This window comes from Oryzias melastigma, linkage group LG20 (assembly GCF_002922805.2).
Source record: "Oryzias melastigma strain HK-1 linkage group LG20, ASM292280v2, whole genome shotgun sequence".
Classification (NCBI taxonomy): Eukaryota; Metazoa; Chordata; class Actinopteri; order Beloniformes; family Adrianichthyidae; genus Oryzias; species Oryzias melastigma.
Window position 1 is genome coordinate 2,396,588 of NC_050531.1, and position 16,651 is coordinate 2,413,238.

The 16,651-nt window shown below is 41.9% G+C and overlaps 4 protein-coding genes across 4 annotated transcripts in view; 1 reads left to right on the forward strand and 3 right to left on the reverse strand.

Moving 5' to 3' along the window:
* The first annotated feature begins 234 nt into the window (after positions 1 to 234).
* Positions 235 to 5,918, forward strand: irf9 (interferon regulatory factor 9). Its single transcript, XM_024280264.2, has 10 exons — positions 235 to 417; positions 800 to 897; positions 1,831 to 1,953; positions 2,025 to 2,205; positions 2,358 to 2,485; positions 2,560 to 2,644; positions 2,711 to 2,770; positions 2,837 to 3,226; positions 3,300 to 3,415; positions 4,454 to 5,918. The coding sequence occupies exons 2-10, from the start codon at positions 841 to 843 to the stop codon at positions 4,622 to 4,624; spliced, it is 1,311 nt and encodes a 436-aa protein (XP_024136032.1). The 5' UTR covers positions 235 to 417; positions 800 to 840; the 3' UTR covers positions 4,625 to 5,918.
* Positions 5,052 to 9,672, reverse strand: emc9 (ER membrane protein complex subunit 9). The gene is made up of 6 exons (XM_024280265.2): positions 9,431 to 9,672; positions 9,121 to 9,351; positions 8,202 to 8,278; positions 8,032 to 8,101; positions 7,870 to 7,964; positions 5,052 to 5,399 (listed from the first exon to the last, which is right to left on the reverse strand). Exons 2-6 carry the CDS (start codon positions 9,313 to 9,315, stop codon positions 5,219 to 5,221), a joined length of 618 nt encoding a protein of 205 aa, XP_024136033.1. The 5' UTR covers positions 9,316 to 9,351; positions 9,431 to 9,672; the 3' UTR covers positions 5,052 to 5,218.
* Positions 9,673 to 11,923: 2,251 nt separating this feature from the next.
* Positions 11,924 to 14,628, reverse strand: LOC112151063 (calcium-binding protein P). Its single transcript, XM_024279708.2, has 4 exons — positions 14,469 to 14,628; positions 14,351 to 14,397; positions 12,971 to 13,095; positions 11,924 to 12,904 (listed from the first exon to the last, which is right to left on the reverse strand). The coding sequence occupies exons 1-4, from the start codon at positions 14,483 to 14,485 to the stop codon at positions 11,963 to 11,965; spliced, it is 1,131 nt and encodes a 376-aa protein (XP_024135476.1). The 5' UTR covers positions 14,486 to 14,628; the 3' UTR covers positions 11,924 to 11,962.
* Positions 14,629 to 16,487: 1,859 nt separating this feature from the next.
* Positions 16,488 to 16,651, reverse strand: part of LOC112151484 (uncharacterized histidine-rich protein DDB_G0274557) — a gene marked incomplete in the record, with an annotated part of 863 nt that continues 699 nt past the window's right edge. The window contains 2 exon segments of the mRNA XM_024280446.2: positions 16,488 to 16,543; positions 16,631 to 16,651. Coding sequence (XP_024136214.1) covers positions 16,634 to 16,651 — 18 coding nt within the window.

The following is a 16,651-nucleotide window of genomic DNA, read 5'->3' on the forward strand; positions in this document are numbered from 1 at the left end:
CGGCATCCCCTAAAGAGAGCCACAGGAAGATAAAGTAAAATAATCTAAAAATGCTTCCACAACATAGGAAAAAAAGAGAAATTATATTTTGAAAAATAAATTAAATAGTAATAATCCCAAAAGATTTAAGGATAAATAAAATAAAGTGATGTGTTGTTTCAAAACCACCATCACAAAAGGTACATTTGTTGTTTTTATGGGATTTTATTTGCTATTTTTTATTTTATTTACTGATGGAAATAATAACTTGGGTCTGTGTGCTTTGGCGCCCTCTAGCGGTCAGTGGCTCGGTTGGTAGTTTCTGTAAAGTCACGTGGTTTCGGGGAAAAGGCTGTGTCCGGGGGCGGGAGCGGGACTCCCGGACTCGAACTTGAGATTAACAGAAAGCAAAAGCTTCGCAGAGGAAACACCGCTGAGGTAAACGAAACTTAACTATATTTTTCTGTTGATTTTACGTCTTATCTGTAATTCTGATTTATGTGAATAAATGGAAGGCGCGAGCGGCGGCTGTGTGCGTGTGTGGGAGAAGCGGGTTAAGGTTCACGCACTATATAACATAAAAAACGGTTTAATTTTAAAAGTTTCAGTCACAAACGTATTATGTAGAAACACAAAGCTCGTTTTTTCGTCTTAAGTCGGAAATATGTTCCGTACAGGCAGCGCGCGCGCGCACATTTGTTTGTTTGATATCAGATATCAGAGCTGTAATAGTTTTGTTTTTCTTTGAGCTGCCGTGTGTGACTTCTCCCCGTGAGGGAAATAAAGTTCTATTTTTCTTCTTCCTTGTTTCTACCAACAGGTTTACTTCCGCCGGTTCGGTCAAACCCGGTTTATCAGGTCATGGTCGCGGTGAGGATGCGCTCCACGCGCAGACTGCGCTCGTGGATCATCGAGCAGGTGAGTCCAGGTAGCGGGGATTAGGGAGTTTACCCTGAATTTTGTCTGCAGGTTTTATTGCAGCTTCACACTAATCTACATTAATATGAATAAGGGATGTAACAATTCAGTCAAACCACGATTCCATTCACACTTAAAGTCACGATTTCGATTTTTTCCCTCAACACAATGAATTAAGGTATTTTAAGGTCAAGTATGTCTTCTTTTTGTCCTTTACATCAAAGTGTTTCTTTTCCTACTTATAGAAATGATTCAATACAAATAAACAATTATGCACAATACTGAAATAATCACAAATCCTTTCATATTTGGTTTATGTTGTGCTTCATGTGACACAGGTGCACACACAGGTACACACCATCAAACACAGGTGCACCCACACACACTTGTCAGTAAAGATTGTTGCAGGCGCGCACACACAGGTGCACACATTTACACAGGTAAGCTCACACACAGAGGTGCGGACACACTCACAACCGCGCACACATTCAAAGTCGCGCGCACACATTCACAGGCGCACACATTCACATAGGTGCGCACACAGGCATGTACACACTCACACAGGTGCAAACACACACACACACACACACAAGCACGCACATTCTCTCAGGTGCGCACACACCCACAGGCGTGCACACACCCACACAGGTTAGCACACCCCTACAGGTGCACACACAGGCGCGCACACACTCAAAGGCACGCACACAAACTCACACAAGCGCGTGCACACTCAAGGTTAGCACCTCCCCCTTCCATCATTATCTAGTTAACGGTTAAAAAGTTACAATATGTTAATATTTAGTATTTACGCCTCAGGTGTTCAAGAGTTAAAAATATTAGTGTTTTAACTTGCGGCTCAACAGACCGCTGCCCCCCTGTGTTCAGTTGTGGAACTGCAACCTGTAAGATTTCAAACCCTCTGATGTTCTCCAGGTCAGCAGCGGGAAGTACCCCGGCGTGATGTGGGACGACGACGCCAAAACCATGTTCCGCATCCCCTGGAAACACGCAGGGAAGCAGGACTTCCGCAAAGATGAAGACGCCGCCATCTTTAAGGTGAGGATGCGGATCAGAACCAGAGCTGGTGAACGGCCGGCGCTGAAGGCTGACAGGCTGCTTGTCTGCAGGCGTGGGCGCAGTTCAAGGGAAAGCTGACGGACGGGGGTCAGGATAACCCGGCGGGCTGGAAGACCCGCCTTCGCTGCGCTCTCAACAAGAGTCCCGAGTTTAAGGAGGTTCCGGAGCGAGCCCAGCTGGACATCTCTGAACCCTACAAGGTCTACCGGCTCGTCCCCATCAGCGAGCAGGGTGGGGCCAGTTTTACTTTCCCCCGAATTTTGACTGATTTCTCTAAAATCTGTTGATTTCCTCACATTTGCTACAGAAGTTTGTTTAGTAAAGTAAGTAATGAGCTTTCTGAGCCCTCACCTGATTGGCTGTTTTTACACTTCCTGCTCCAGGTTTGGTGATTCCCGAGAAGACAAGCAAGGAAAAGGGCGGCAGGAAGCTGAAGAGGCGTGGCAGCGAGTCCCAGAGCGACTGCAGTCGGGTCAAACAGATAAAAATCGAAGAGGCTCCGCCCCCGCCGGTGAGTCAGCCAGGATGATGCTGCAGCTTCACGCTGAACTTCAGTTTTAGGTTTTCTTTTTCTCTCTCCAACAGGTGGAGGCGGAGCCTCTGCTGCAGAGCGCCGTCCCATCTCAGACGGAGGAGTTCCTGCAGAGCAGCACCGTCCTGCAACCCGACGGTGAGTCTGTTCGCCACTGAATGACGTCAGATCGCCGTTCCTCGCCGTAACGTGCTCTTTCTGCAGCTCTGGGCGAGATCCAGCTGGACGTTCGCATCGAGGAGAGCGTCTCCGCCCCCGCAGAAGGTACAGGGATGATGCTCCCGAAGCCCCGCCCACCTGAATGGTAGCGCTCATGTCCGCTGTCTGCAGGTCAGGACTCCCTGGTGGTGGCGGTTCAGTTTTTGGGTCAGGAGGTGGTAAGGCGACAGATCTTTGGCTCCGACGTCCGGATCCTGTACCAGCCTTCGTCCGCCCTGCCCCCGACGCCGGCTGTCCTGAGCAGCAACTTCCCGCGCATCCTTCTGCCGGAGCCGCCCGCCACGCTGCCCGCCGGCCAGCAGCGCCAGGCCCTCTTCACCCTGCTGCCCTTCATGGAGAAGGGGGTGGTGCTGACGTCCTCGCCGCAGGGTGTTTACGGGATGAGGTTCTGCCAGGGGCGGGTCTTCTGGATTGGACCGCACGGCTGTGAGGCGGGCCTGCGGCGCATGGAGCGGAACACGGAGCCGGTGCTGCTGTTCAACAAAGAGGCCTTCAGGCAGGGTGAGTCCAACGGGAGGTGAGGGGGGTTTGGTGACCCTTACTTCTGTCTAACTCCCCCCGTTTGTCGGATCAGAACTGGACCATTTCCGGACGAATGGCGGCGACCCCCCCCAGTGCAGCTTCACTCTGTGCTTCGGGGAGGAGCTGACCCCCAGCGAGGACCCCAGCACCAAACTGATCACCGCCAAGGTGAGAGCGTCATCTGGTTGTTACCCCCACACAGACAGAACCGTGGGCGGGGCTTAACCTATTCCTATGGCTCCTAAATTAGCTAAACGCAGCTGAAATATTAGCTAAACTCCAAAGTAGCCTAAATTAGCCAAAACTGCTAGCATGTCTGTTTTTACATTAAAAGTAGAGCTGGGCAATAAATTGATTTTATCGATAAATTTGGAGGATTTATTCGAGAGAAAAATCAAGATTCCATTTTCCGAACGTTAAATTTTCTTCTGTTGTTCAGAGTAAGGCTAACCTGGTCGTCTCCTTCAAGGCGTAGATGTCAAAGTGCCAGAGAGAAAAAATAAGCTGAATTCCGCCAAATTCATCTGACATTCATAAAAACTGTATTACATAATAACTTTTTATGTAACTTTATTAGTCGTCTCTTTGTAACATGACCAAGTTGGTGTTGTGCTAAGGTACTTCCCCCCATGTGTCGTTACAGTCATTATTTCTCCCAAAAAGCCTAAGAAAAGGGTGGATGATTATGACAGATTTTATTCTGGGGCTTTTGTGAGTTTATTGTTATGGCTGAATTTTTTTTTTTACTAGATATTCTACGTCAAATAACGGGGGGGCACTGATTCCGTCTGCCTGAAAATACTGAAGCTGAGTCAGCTAAAATATTAGCTAAACTCCAAAATAGCCTAAAACCACAAAAAAAAAACTAAATTAGCCAAATCAGATAGTATGTATCTGAAATATTAGCTAAACTCTGAAATAGCTAAAAATAACAGCCTGAATTAGCCAAAATAGCTAGCATGTAGCTGAAACATCAGCTAAACTCTGAACTAGTCTAAAAAACAAAAGAAAACCTAAAATTAGCCAAAACAGCTAGCATGTAGTTGAAATATTAGCTAAACTATTATTGACAAAAGTAAAAGTAGTGAAAAAAATCAATAAAAATCAGAGATCTTATTTATTTGGCTCCAATGAAGGGTTTGTGGGAACCTGTGGGTTCAGATGTAGCTCCTCCTCCTCATCATCATGGCCACGCCTCCTCTGCAGGTCTCTCTTCCCTGGGCGGAGGAGCAGGTCCGGAACGCTGACTCCATCTTCCAGTCCATCTCGGTGCTCCAGACTCTGGCCAGCCAGTCTCCGCTGGGGGAGATCACCCTGAACCTGGTGTCGGTGCTGCCGTCGGCTAACCAGGAACTCTCAGCACTTCCTCCCGTCTGACTGAGGAACCGGGAGGAGTACCGCCGGCTGGTCTGTCCCCCCTCCCACAACGAGGACGCTTGAACCTGAAGGTTTTGCTCCTAAAGCTTTTGCACAAAGATCTACTGCACTTCTCTGTCACCTTTAGACCAAGTCTGAACATTCCAGCCCTGAAATCCAGTCAACCTCAAGGTGTGAAGGATCAGGAAACACTAAAACTGAAGGAACTTTTGGACGTTTGAACATTCCTCAGAAGATGGAGGAAAAACACACTTAGAGCTTAGAGCTTCAGATTCCTGATGATCTGATCCGTCATTCTGTCCAATCGTCTTTCTTCCAATGTTTGGAAAAACCCGGATTGAAGCTTCATCGGATCGTCTTTGACGTCTGCCTGCAGAACCTCGTGTGTGCATGTGTGTGTGCACGTGAAAAACCACAAGACAAGAGCTGCAGGTTAAAAGGGGTTTAAGTTAGTAGGTCGGGTTGTACCACAACTCAGGAGGGGGTGGAAGACTGGGATGTACCAACAGGTCAGTCTGTTGTCGTCCCCTCGCTTTTTAAATAAAGATGTCTCTGTGGGTTCTTGGGAGGGGGTGAACACAGAAATAATGGGGGCTAAATGCTCCCGTTGGGGGGCGAGGACAGCTCTGCTATCTTAGCGTTCAGCCTCTGATTGGTCCAGTCCTTCGTGATGTCGTCCAAGTGGCTGTCAAAGTCCACCAGTAGAGCGTGATCGCCCGCCTCCAGCATCTGGGCGGCGATGGCCCGAGTCTCCTCCCACTGTCTGAGCATGATCCTGGGGGGGCAGAGAGTCAGGGGTGAATACAGAGGTCATGTGGTGCAGCGGCCAACACCACAACCAAACTGGCTGCAGATATTGATCTGATCAGGATCTCTAAATCAGAGATTTCCTCCAGAACTTTCCTTAAGAAGCTGAAAATACTATCATTCTGGAGCGGCGTGGGATTCAGTGTCTTATTCAAGAACACTCACATATGGGTGTTCAGGGCGGGAATCGAACCTCTTCCAAGTAAAAACCTCTGACCCACAGCCACTTTTTGTACAATCATTCCATCCAGATTACACATTTGTTCAACAGCAGGAAAGTTGTCGTTCTATTTCTTCATTAGTAAAAGTTACTTTGAATGAATCTTAAACTCCAGACTTTAGAAGATGTCCTTGAATGCAGCACAATGACTCAGTCATGAAGGGAAAGGACTACAGTTGGACCCTGAATGCACCATGAGGTGCTTCCTCAGAGTAAAACTCTACTGGAAAAACATTTCAGAATAAAAGCCTCTGTTTTCCATCTCAACTTGGAGGTTTTCTGACTTTTCATTGACATTCTAGAAGGATCTATGGTGGAGTATTAGGGCCACCAAAAAGTTAAATTTACGAGTTTTTTCTCAGAAATTTACGACTTTTAATCTCGTAAATTTACATGTTTTTTTTCCTCATAATTTAAAACTTTTACTCTTGTGAATTTACAACTTTTTTCTCATAGATTTACGATTTTTAATCTAATAAATCCACGATTTATAGATTTAAAGTTGTAAATTTACGAGAGAAAAACTTGTTAATTTATTAAATTAAAATTCGTAATTTCTTTACTTAATAAGTCATAGGCTGAATTTACAACTTTTAATCTAATAAATGTATGAGTTTTTTATCATAAATGTACAACTTTTAATCTCATAAATTTACGACTTTCAATCTTGTAAATTTATGCAATTTGTTCTACAAAAATTGACAACATTTAATCTCGTAAATGTACATTTTTTTTTCATAAATGTGAGATTTAAAGTGATAAATTTACGAGAAAAAATCCTTTTAATTTATGAGATTAAAATTCATACATTTCTTACTTTAAAAGTTAAAACTCATAGGCTGAATTTACAACTTCTAATATAGTAAAATTTACATTTTGTTTCTCATAAATTTACAACTTTTAGTCACATCAATTTGCGACCTGTAATCTTGTAAATTTACCTTTTTTTCATAAATTTATAACTTTTACTCTCATAGATTTATGGCTTTTAATCTAGTAAATTTACGATTTATAATCTTGTAAATTTCCGTCCTTTAATCTAATAAATTTACGACTATTAATCTTGTAAATTTACAACTTTTAATTTTGTAAATGTATGCATTTTTTTTCTCTCAAATTTACAACTTTAATCCCTTTTGAGAATAAAAGCTGTAAATTTAACCTATGACTTTTAAAGATATAAATATTCTTGTATATTCTCGTAAATATACGAGACTTAAAGCTGTAATTTAAATAAGTTTGTTTGTAAACTGGCCCCAATACTAAGGATCTCACAGCAGGAAACTGTCAAACGTTTTGCGTGATGGACGTGGGGGCCAGCAGGCTCCACCTACTTTAATTGAGGCATCTGATTGGCCAGTTTAGAACTTGAACTACAATAAAAATATAATGAAACTGAAGATGATCAAGATGTTAAAAAGGTATCAGATTAAGAACGGTTATTGTGACAAATAGAATGACTGAGTAACAGCTGTTTATTTCTCTATAGAAGTCTATGGGATTTTGGCTTTTTGGAGCCACTTCCTGTTTGGAATATTATTTCTCATATACCGGTATTTCTTAATTTACCAAAATAAAAGCAGCAAGAATTTGTGGGTAGAAGAAACTTATATATGAGATACTGTTGTGATCATTACATAAAATTATTTTTAAGTTTTATTGACATGAAAGGTGCATTAATATTCAAGTAGAGTTTTTTCTAAGTCAAACTCTTTTAAAAAAAAAAAAAGTGAAAATTTCATGTTCAGTCCAGGAATATATTGTGATATGGATCATATCGCGATACGTATCGCATCATCAGACTCTTGCCAATATAAACTTGCGCAAGTTTTTACGACTGTTTTCAGGCTTTACGTCTAAAACGTTAAAAGTTAAACCAGTCAAACTTTGACCAATCAGAGACTGGGGTTTGGTAGGAAGTCTCAGCAGAGACATGATGCTGAGACTTTCTTTAGTTAGAACAGCTTCATCTCTTTAGAAATTCTACATTTTTAAACAGAATCAGCATCTCTGCATGAGCAGAGACTTCCACAGAGACAGGAAGTTGGTGTAATCTAGGTTAAGAGTCTCTACTTCCTGTCTCAGCTCTGCTCACCTATCGGCTAATCTAATCTCTAATTTAATCCGTTATAATCATTCATCAGATTGGTTTGAAAATAGAGTTTTCTCTCCAAACAAAGGACATACTGAATCTCCAAATTTCCAGAAGAACACTTACATGTGTTTGTCCTTCAGGATCCACCTGGAGTCTTTGCGCTCGTACATCACGATGGGAGGAACCCGATAGTCCGGAGGCATCTTGCTGCCGTCCAGCTGTTGATGGATCAGACAGTCGGTCATCTGCTCCGCTGGAAACAACACAAAAGCAGCGTTCTCTCACCATCAGCAGAACGGCGCCGTCAAACTGCTCCGCGATCTTGTCAGAGATCTTCAGGGCGCACGGCGTCGGGCTGGTGGGGGTTAGAGATGGGAAGGAACCCAGTGATTTCCATGTTCTCCAAATCACATTTTAAAAACCGCAAAAAAAAAAAAAAAGTTACAGAAACTCACCTGCTGTCTGATGCACAGGCGTTGGCTTGATAGTATCCCACAATCCTTTGCTGGGTCTGGGAACACCAGGCGTCCACCTGTGAGGACGCAGAAGCAGAGCGCTTGTTTTGGTCAGACGGTTTATTTATTTTTTTATCTTGTTTTTACTGCAAAAGCCATAAAATCTAAAACTTTCTGATGCGCCGCAGACGTCTGTAAACAGATCAAAGGCCGCCGTCCAAACGGTCCCTAAAGGCCAAAGAGAAACATTCAGGAATGAAAGTGGGCGGGGCTAAGGGGAAACTGGGGGACACGCCTTCAAGAGACCACTTCCAACAGAAAGTGGTTTAGGCAAATGAAGTCAACTCACAGTTGTCATTCTTTTTACGATACGGACGCCGCCATGTTGGAGCCAGACGTCATCAGTCAACATTGATTCGTCAAGAGTCTCACCAATCAGGAGTGAGCTTGTTGGAAGCAAACATTAGAAAGCGGACATAAGGGTGAACAGGCTCCGCCTACTTTCATTGAGGCATCTGATTGGTCTAGTTATAATGAACGACAGAACAATTTTAATGACTGAGTAAATGCTGTTTATTTCTCTATAGAAGTCTATGGAGTTTTGGCTTCTTGGAACCAGCGGGGAACTTCCTGTTTGGAACGCCAGGAGGGTGGAGTCACTCAGTCCAGTTCTCACATACTGTCAATGAATGCAACCAATCCATGAAAACTAAAGAATATACATTCATTTTTTTAGAGACTAGACTGCACATAAATTAAGGCCTAACATGGTGGTCACGTGGGAGATGCTGGCGTCTGAAACCAGCTCCTGATGGTCACGTGAGGAACTGCAACACCTGGTACTTCCAGGTTTTTACTGCAGGACCACGAAATCTAACCATCACACCTTCATACTCTACTTTTAACACCATCCCCTCACCTGTGTGAGCGCCACCTGCGTGGGCAGGGCCAGCGGCAGGTGCGAATGCCGCAGCGGCACGCAGTCCGTGACGCACACAGCGCCCTCTGCCGAACTCGAGGACAACAGCAGGCCGTTGATACTGCCGCGCGGGTACAGGCACGCGTGCAGGTACATCTTCACGTACGCCCGACAGGAGAGCTCCACCTCACCCATGATGACAATGCGGGAGGGGGGCCACAGGTCCCGACTCTACAGGGGAAGACACGCATGCGTCAGTCACAGCTCCGCGTTAGCATCCGTTTAAGCGGCGGGTTAGCATCTTTCTCACCGGCGGTCAGCAGTGAAGTTTTTCCCCGGATGCAGCTTCAGATATGTCAAATGTTCTCGGGGACGTTTGGAAACCTGGTTCTGTTTTTGTTAGCGGATTCATTCACGGAACATTTTACAGTCTGAGGAACGACGAGACCGCCGCTCATGGCCCCGCCCACCGAAGTAAATCACTGGAGAACAAGCGCAGACCGCCGAACGCGCTCGCTTTCAATTGGTAGAAGAACATGTCGATCACGTTTTCTGCGGGCGTCTCATAGATTGTTGCAGCGCAGTTCGCCCCCTGGCGGAGCGGAGGGAGAAATACAAGCTGACGGTTTTTTTTTTAAACTTTATTGAGAACATGCAGACACACAGTAAGCAGAACAAAAACATGTACATCAGTTTTTCAAAATAAATGCCAGAGAGGGTTACACAAGTAAAAAAATAAATAAATAAATAAAAGTGACTATATTTTAATCTAGAAAAGTGAGACAGATGATAGATTTTATCAACTTTCTTGTTAGTACTAGATAAAATAGTGTGTAAATAATATTTGATTAGGGGGCAAAATGCTCCAGGAAATTTTGAGTTTTATTAATGTCTTGTCAAATGGAATTGTAAAGATGGTTTATTATAATTAATTAAACCAAACAGGGTGTTAAAAAAGTAGAGTAAAAGTGTCATCTGCTTCTCTTAGATCAATAATTCTACAGTGATTTCTGACTTTTACTTACTGATAAACTGAAAAGTCATTTTAGATTTATAAACTGTTTTTTTGTAACTGTCTGCTAGATAATGGTGTAGCGGCTGCCCCACATAAAAAAACACTGATTCGAATCCCAACTGGGAGCTTTTCATATTGCATGTTCTCATGGGTTTACTTGCAGTCTGAAAGCATGCTTCATAGTCATAGATTCAAATGGATTCCAAATCATCTTTTAGGTGTGTGAATGTGTTTGATGGACTGGAAACTATCCTGGGTGAACCTCAACTTAATACTTCATTAGCTGGATAGGTTCCAGCAACTCAGGATGGGGATTAGTGCAGGAAACAGATTAAACTATCCACAGTCTAATTAATAGTTTTCATTTTAGCTTTTAAACCACTTGTGTCAAAGTCAAGGCTCAGGGGGCTGATCCGGCGCTCTGGGTATTTCTATCTGGCCTTATAGATCATTTTATTCTATTGTTTTTAATGGTCCGATGTTATCTTATACAGTATGTTGTTGTTCACCTTTCGGCTTATCCCATAAGGAATAAGGTGCCATTATGGGTCACCCCCAGGTCACCACAGTGAAACAGCAACTGTTTCACATTAGTGATTAGTGACGCAACCCTGTATTTTGAGAGGCACAAGGAACACAGGCAGCAGCAGCAAGGGTCTTGCCTAAGGACCCAATCTGGATGGAGATCAGCAGACAACCCAGGGTTGAACCCAGGTCTCCTGAATGGCAGCCCAACACTTACTGAGCCATGCAGCCACATTTAAGTCTGACAAAATATATTTTTATGGAGAGTAAAATATTGAAAGTTATTTAAGGTTTAAGTTGATTTATTCTGGAATAATGTTCCTGCCTTTCTATTATCCACAATTGTGTTAAAAAGTTAGTTTTAAAAATTAGCATTCTACTAGCTTTCTGGACTATTTTGGCATTTACTAAGATTTTTTAAATCTATTTTGGAGTTTAGCTAATATTTTAGCTACATGCCAGCTGTTTTGACTAATTTAGGCTTTCCTTTTTAAGTTTTTTTAGGCTGTTTTGGAGTTAGGCTAATATTTACATACTAGCTGTTTTGGCCAATTTGATGTTTTTTTTAAGTTTTATAGGATATTTTGAAATTTACCTATTTTTTCTGCTACATGCTAGCGGTTTTGGCCAATTCAAGTTATTTAGGTTAATTTGGCATTTAGCTTTCTATCAGCTTCACCATTTTTAGCCATCAATTTCAGCAGCCACATTCAGCTTGCAGCATTCACATTAGCATTATTGCAGGTAATGCTATATATCTAGTTCATACCCTTTAAATTATTTAGTTTAATACATTTTTATCCCGTTTAGGATAAAACAGAGTTTGACACCTCTGAAATGAACCCTTTACTTTCCCAAAATTTGACGTTTTTCTAAAAACCTTCAAGTTATGGAGGTCCAACCTTAATCTTTTAGGGTTGGTGCTCCAATTTTTCCCAGATCTCCTTATCTGGCCATTTGTCTCCATGTGCACTTTAGAGTCGTCACTGGATGCATAACTTTATGATTAAACCTCAAGTGGGGAATACAGACCAAAATTTTAAACTATTGTACACATCTTTGGTGCAGAAATTAAACATTGAATTCTGTGGAGAAAGTACTCTTTTGCAGCCTTCCTCTAGTGGTCTTTAGAGGAACTGCAACCCTTCATACTTAAGGTTTGCACCAAATTCCTTAAGGTTGTGTTCAGCAGCATTCAGTAGGTGTTCTTATAAGTTGCATTTAGAAAAATAATCTTTTGATTCAATCCAGCACAGAGACTTCTTAAGTTAAAGTGTTTTATTTAAAGACTGCAGTCACATCTCAGTGTCCTCTCCAGCCGTTCTGGTAGTGCGGGCGCTTTGAGTGGTACGGCGGTACATGGGGCCGCTGCGGCATGAAGCTGTGATGCGGGACCCTCTTTGGGATGTAGCGCGGCATCTGCCGTTTCTGGCTGGGGAGGCGGGGCCCCTGCGGCCGTTTTGGTTGCTGTTGACCCGCAGGTGGATAACTGGGGGCCTGCGACTGTTCAGACGGGGGCCTCTGCCAGGGATGCTGGGGCAGCTCGGCGCTGGAGTCGGGGCTCTGCAGTCGCTGGTTGGGGTAACCAGGAAAGTCTTTGTGCTTTGGCTCCTGGGGGGGGTAGCTGGGCAGCTTGTGTTGGGGCGGGTAGCTGCTCATGCCATGGTGCTGCTGGGGCAGGTAGATCTGTGGTTGCATGGGTGGCAGGTAAGGCTGTGTGGGGTAACTGGGAGCATGCTGGGACTCCGGGGGCAGTTGAGGGTAACTGGGGGGGCTGTGGTACTCCTCAGGTGGCAGGAAAGCAGGAGGTCTGGGGTGCTGCTGCTCAGGGAGGTAGCTGGGTAACTTCGGTTGTGGAGAAGGGTAGTCTGGCAGCTTGGGGTGCTGCTGATGAGGATGGCCGGGCAGCTTGGGGTGCTGAGGGGGCGAGCCGGGAGATGGGGGCTGTTGCATCTTCTGCCACTCAGCATGCTGCTGTGATGGGTACCGGGGCAGTTCTGGGCTCTGGGGGTGTTGGGATGAGTAGCTGGGTACCTGGGGGTGTGGGGGCTGGTAGCCAGGCCCTTCGGGGTGCATGGGATGCTGGGAAAGGTAGAAGGGTAACTTGATTTGTTGAGGCTGCTGTGGAGGAAAGCCGGACATCTTCGTGTGTGGCGGGAGATGGCTCGACCATTGGGCGCCCTGGGGCTTCTGAGGTGGGTGGGGCATCCACTGCGGCGGATAACCTGGATCTGTAACCTGTCGCTGTTGGAAGACAAAGCTGTTTCACCCCCGCAGAAACACCCCATAATGATAAACAGCATTACCCACCTCACTTCCTTTAGAGGCCGAATTATCAAACGACGTCCAGGAAGAGTCGTGTTCAGAACTAGAGTCCGGTTTGAATCTTGCAGCCATCCCTTTAGCTTTACTCCCATCAAATCCACCGTTGTAAGCTGTCAGAAACATTTTAGCATTGAATGGAGAATCCAGAGCAGTAAGGAACAGGATGTGGTTTGTAGATCTACATAGGAAAGTTTTTATAGCAATATTTTTGGTTATTTTGGCGTTTTTAAGAACAAAAAAAAATTCAAATGCAGATTTTCACCTTTTAATTCATGCATTTATTATTGTTACTTTCACTAAATATTCAGTTAAAAAGCAAAATATTCTGCTCAAATTGTTCAATTTAGATTTCAATAGATATTTAGTTACAAAACTTGCTTATTAAGATTGTAAAATAAAGTTCTACATTTACAAGGTAAATGTTACATTTTCTATAATCAAGTTTGCAAACTAATTATGTGAATTCTTAGTAAGTTCAGGACATTAGTCTTGTATTTATAAACTTTAGTTTTTGAAATAAGTAAACTATGCCCCAAAGGAAATTAATGAGTCTTAAAATTTCCAAATTTTAATTAGATTAGCAACAAACCTTTAAATATATTCATAGGCTATAATTTCATTAGTGATTTTCAAAAAAATTAGAATTTACTAAATAGTTTAGCAACATGCTAACTTTTTTTGGCTAATTTGTCATCTACTGGAGTTTTACACCTAAAGTTTAGCTTCTATTTTTAAATTTTTCACCAGTTTACTAAGAAATTTCAGCCAAAATTTAAACACGTTAGTTTATTTTGCCAATTAGTCATCCAAGGTTTTTGTGCTAATATTTTTAGAAACATTTGACTAATTTAGTTTACTGAGGAATTTTAGGCTATTTTGGAGTTTAGCTGTCATTTAAGCAACAAGCTAGCTTCTTTTCTGGCCAATTTAGAGTTTAGCAACACTAAATATTTTTGCAAAATTAGCATGCATTAGGGATATTTAAGCAGTTTACCACAAATTTTGGTCAACTTCAGCACACTTTCGTAGTTCAACATTTCCAGTCTTAACAAATAGCTTTTTTTTAAAGCAAATCCTTTAAGAAAAGTAAATTGCAACACCATTTTCAGCAAAAAGCGTCAACATCTTCAAGTACTTTCAGCAAAAACATTGGCACAATCATAGGTAATGCAACTATTCTAGTTATAAGATGAATATTTAGTTTGCCAGCTAAATAATTCATAAATGTAACAAATGCATACATTAAAAAAAAAAAAAATCCTCCTGAAACAGGCTATAAACCTAAAAATATTGCTGTAAAAGATAAATAAAATGTACTACCCAGATTTACAGGCGGCACTCTATAATTTAAGTCAACAAACTCACCATTTACTTTGTGTTTCTGAAAAATGAACCAAGCTAACAGCAAGAATCTAAAAACAGAACCACAGAGTCAGAGCAGCCCTTAGGATCCACACTCTCCCATCAAAGCTGCTCACTTCACCTCACAGTCGTCGCCATAACTCAGTGACCAGCAAATCCGATCAGGTCGATCAGCTGAACTCAAACTACTGAACAGGTCAGAGCAGTGGCGAGCAGCACCGAGTCTTTTTAGAAGCTTTCAGCTGCTGATTGAGAGGGCACAGGTGAGCCAATCGGGACACAGGTGAGTCTCATTACTCTCCATGTTGGAGTGTTGATTCCTGAGCCCTCTAAAGGATTGTTCTTCACAGAACAAAAAGTGAAAAGAAGCTCAAGAAAACATGTAAGAAAAACGAGGAGCGGCATCATCCGAGAATAGACGCGTTGTTTCTGAAAAGTGAAAAACTTGAGATCTTTTAGGAGGAAATTTCTGCTCCTAAATTAAAAAATAAAAGCATTTTTCAGCTGGATGATGAACAGAATGATGTTTTAGTGGCGTCTTCAGTCATGAACACGCATCACATGAACAGTTTTATGCTCCAAATACCGCTTAAACTGCTGGGATTCACTTTATAAAATGACATTTTATGACACAAAGTGCCATTTTTTTAAATGAATGGATTATCATTTAAAAATAACCAGAAAACATGGACCCAATGAAGTGACAATGTTGGGAAAATCCTCTGATTGAGGAGTTTCATTTACACTTTTCATTCATGTTTTTAGAAACTGGATTTCTCTGAATTTTTAAAAGGTCTCTGCATTTAGTGAGCTTTGGGCAGCAGGGGGCGCTGTCTGCTAATGCTTTCAATATTTCTGCAGCAAATTTCTCACTTTTAATATGATAAAAAAACAGTTTGGTGTTATGAAGAAGGAGGAACACAGGCGTTTTAAATGAATCTCTTACAGGTGGATTCAAGTCCAGTGAGATCAATTGTTAATAACTCAGTATTTAAATCATTTTTAGAGCAAAATCAAACAAATTAATCTTTAAATTGGGAAATATCCAGATTTATGAGTTTTGTATTTTAAGTCAAACTGGCATTTTTGAATGGTTCAGACTGAGACATTCTGTTTTTTTATTTATTGTGTGAATTATAATCAAATCAAAACGTTCAGTTAGTTCGAACATTACTGCTTGTATTTTTGGTATTCATAAACTTTATAGTTTTTGTAATATTGAGCATAATATCCCCCATAGAAAACATATGAAAGTCTTCAAATAAAACAGAAGTAGATTAGCACAAATCAATATATTCATGGGTTATTTTTTAATCTTTAAAAAAAAATTGAAGTTTAGCCTACCTTCTATTTTAGCAACATGCTAACGTTTTGGCTAATTTGTTATCTACTTGGCTTTTTAGGCTAATTTAGAGTTTAGCTCATATTTTAGCAACATGCTAACGTTTTGGCTAATTTGTTATCTACTGGGCTTTTTAGGTTAATTTAGAGTTTAGCTTCTATTTTAGCAACAGGCTAACGTTTTTCACTAATTTAGTTTACTGAGAAATTGAGTCTATTTTTGGAGTTTAAGATAGTATTTAAGCATTGTGCTATTTTTTGTATGCTAATTTGGCATCTACTGAGCGTTTTATGCTAATTTGGAGTTTAGCTTCAATTCTAACAACAGGCTAATGTTTTTGACTAATTTAGTTTACTGAGGAATTTTAGGCTATTTTTGAGTTTAGCTAGTATTTAAGCAACAAGCTAGATTTCTTTTTACTAGCTAATTTGGCATTACTAAAGTTTTTTTTGAAAGCGAGGTCAACTTCAGCTCTCTTTCATAGTTCTTTTAGCAAATGTAACATTTTTAAAATGTATTTTGCATTTTTTAGCAAATCCCTTCAGCAATTAAAGCAAATTGTGTCACCATTTTCAGCAAATAGCCTTAATATGTTCAGTGACTAATTTCAGCAAAAAGCATTAACATTATCATTACTGCAGGACATGCTACTTTTAGTTAATTTTGCTTTGTTGCAGCATCTTTTAGGATTTTCTTCCTAAAAATCCAAGGTTTTAAGATTTTTTAATTTCTTCAAGCTGGAGTAGTCATGGTGACACGGCCGACGTGAGATTACAGAAGATTCCAAACACAAAATACTCAGAAAGTCGTTTTATTTTGACAGCATGAGACGGGTTCAGCCTCCTCACGTCAGCCTGGAAGAGAAAACGCATCTTTCCTGAGAAAACTCACAACACGTCACAGTGAACACAACAGTACACAACACAGGAGCTGTGACTGACCTGCTAGTACGTCTTGTCGCA

What these genes read in the sequence shown, in the direction of transcription:
- emc9 (XM_024280265.2), bottom strand. Translation starts at nt 9,315, where the DNA reads ATGGGTGAGGTGGAGCTCTCCTGTCGGGCGTACGTGAAGATGTACCTG. An exon ending in ACGGCGCCGTTCTGCTGATG is followed by an intron (nt 7,965 to 8,031) that starts GTGAGAGAACGC and finishes ATCCATCAACAG; the next exon opens with CTGGACGGCAGCAAGATGCC. An exon ending in ATCCTGAAGGACAAACACAT is followed by an intron (nt 5,400 to 7,869) that starts GTAAGTGTTCTT and finishes CTGCCCCCCCAG; the next exon opens with GATCATGCTCAGACAGTGGG.
- irf9 (XM_024280264.2), top strand. Translation starts at nt 841, where the DNA reads ATGGTCGCGGTGAGGATGCGCTCCACGCGCAGACTGCGCTCGTGGATC. An exon ending in AAGACGCCGCCATCTTTAAG is followed by an intron (nt 1,954 to 2,024) that starts GTGAGGATGCGG and finishes GCTTGTCTGCAG; the next exon opens with GCGTGGGCGCAGTTCAAGGG. An exon ending in CGTCTCCGCCCCCGCAGAAG is followed by an intron (nt 2,771 to 2,836) that starts GTACAGGGATGA and finishes CGCTGTCTGCAG; the next exon opens with GTCAGGACTCCCTGGTGGTG.
- LOC112151063 (XM_024279708.2), bottom strand. An exon ending in TCAGAAACACAAAGTAAATG is followed by an intron (nt 13,096 to 14,350) that starts GTGAGTTTGTTG and finishes TGTTTCTGACAG; the next exon opens with CTTACAACGGTGGATTTGAT. An exon ending in CGGCCTCTAAAGGAAGTGAG is followed by an intron (nt 12,905 to 12,970) that starts GTGGGTAATGCT and finishes GTCTTCCAACAG; the next exon opens with CGACAGGTTACAGATCCAGG.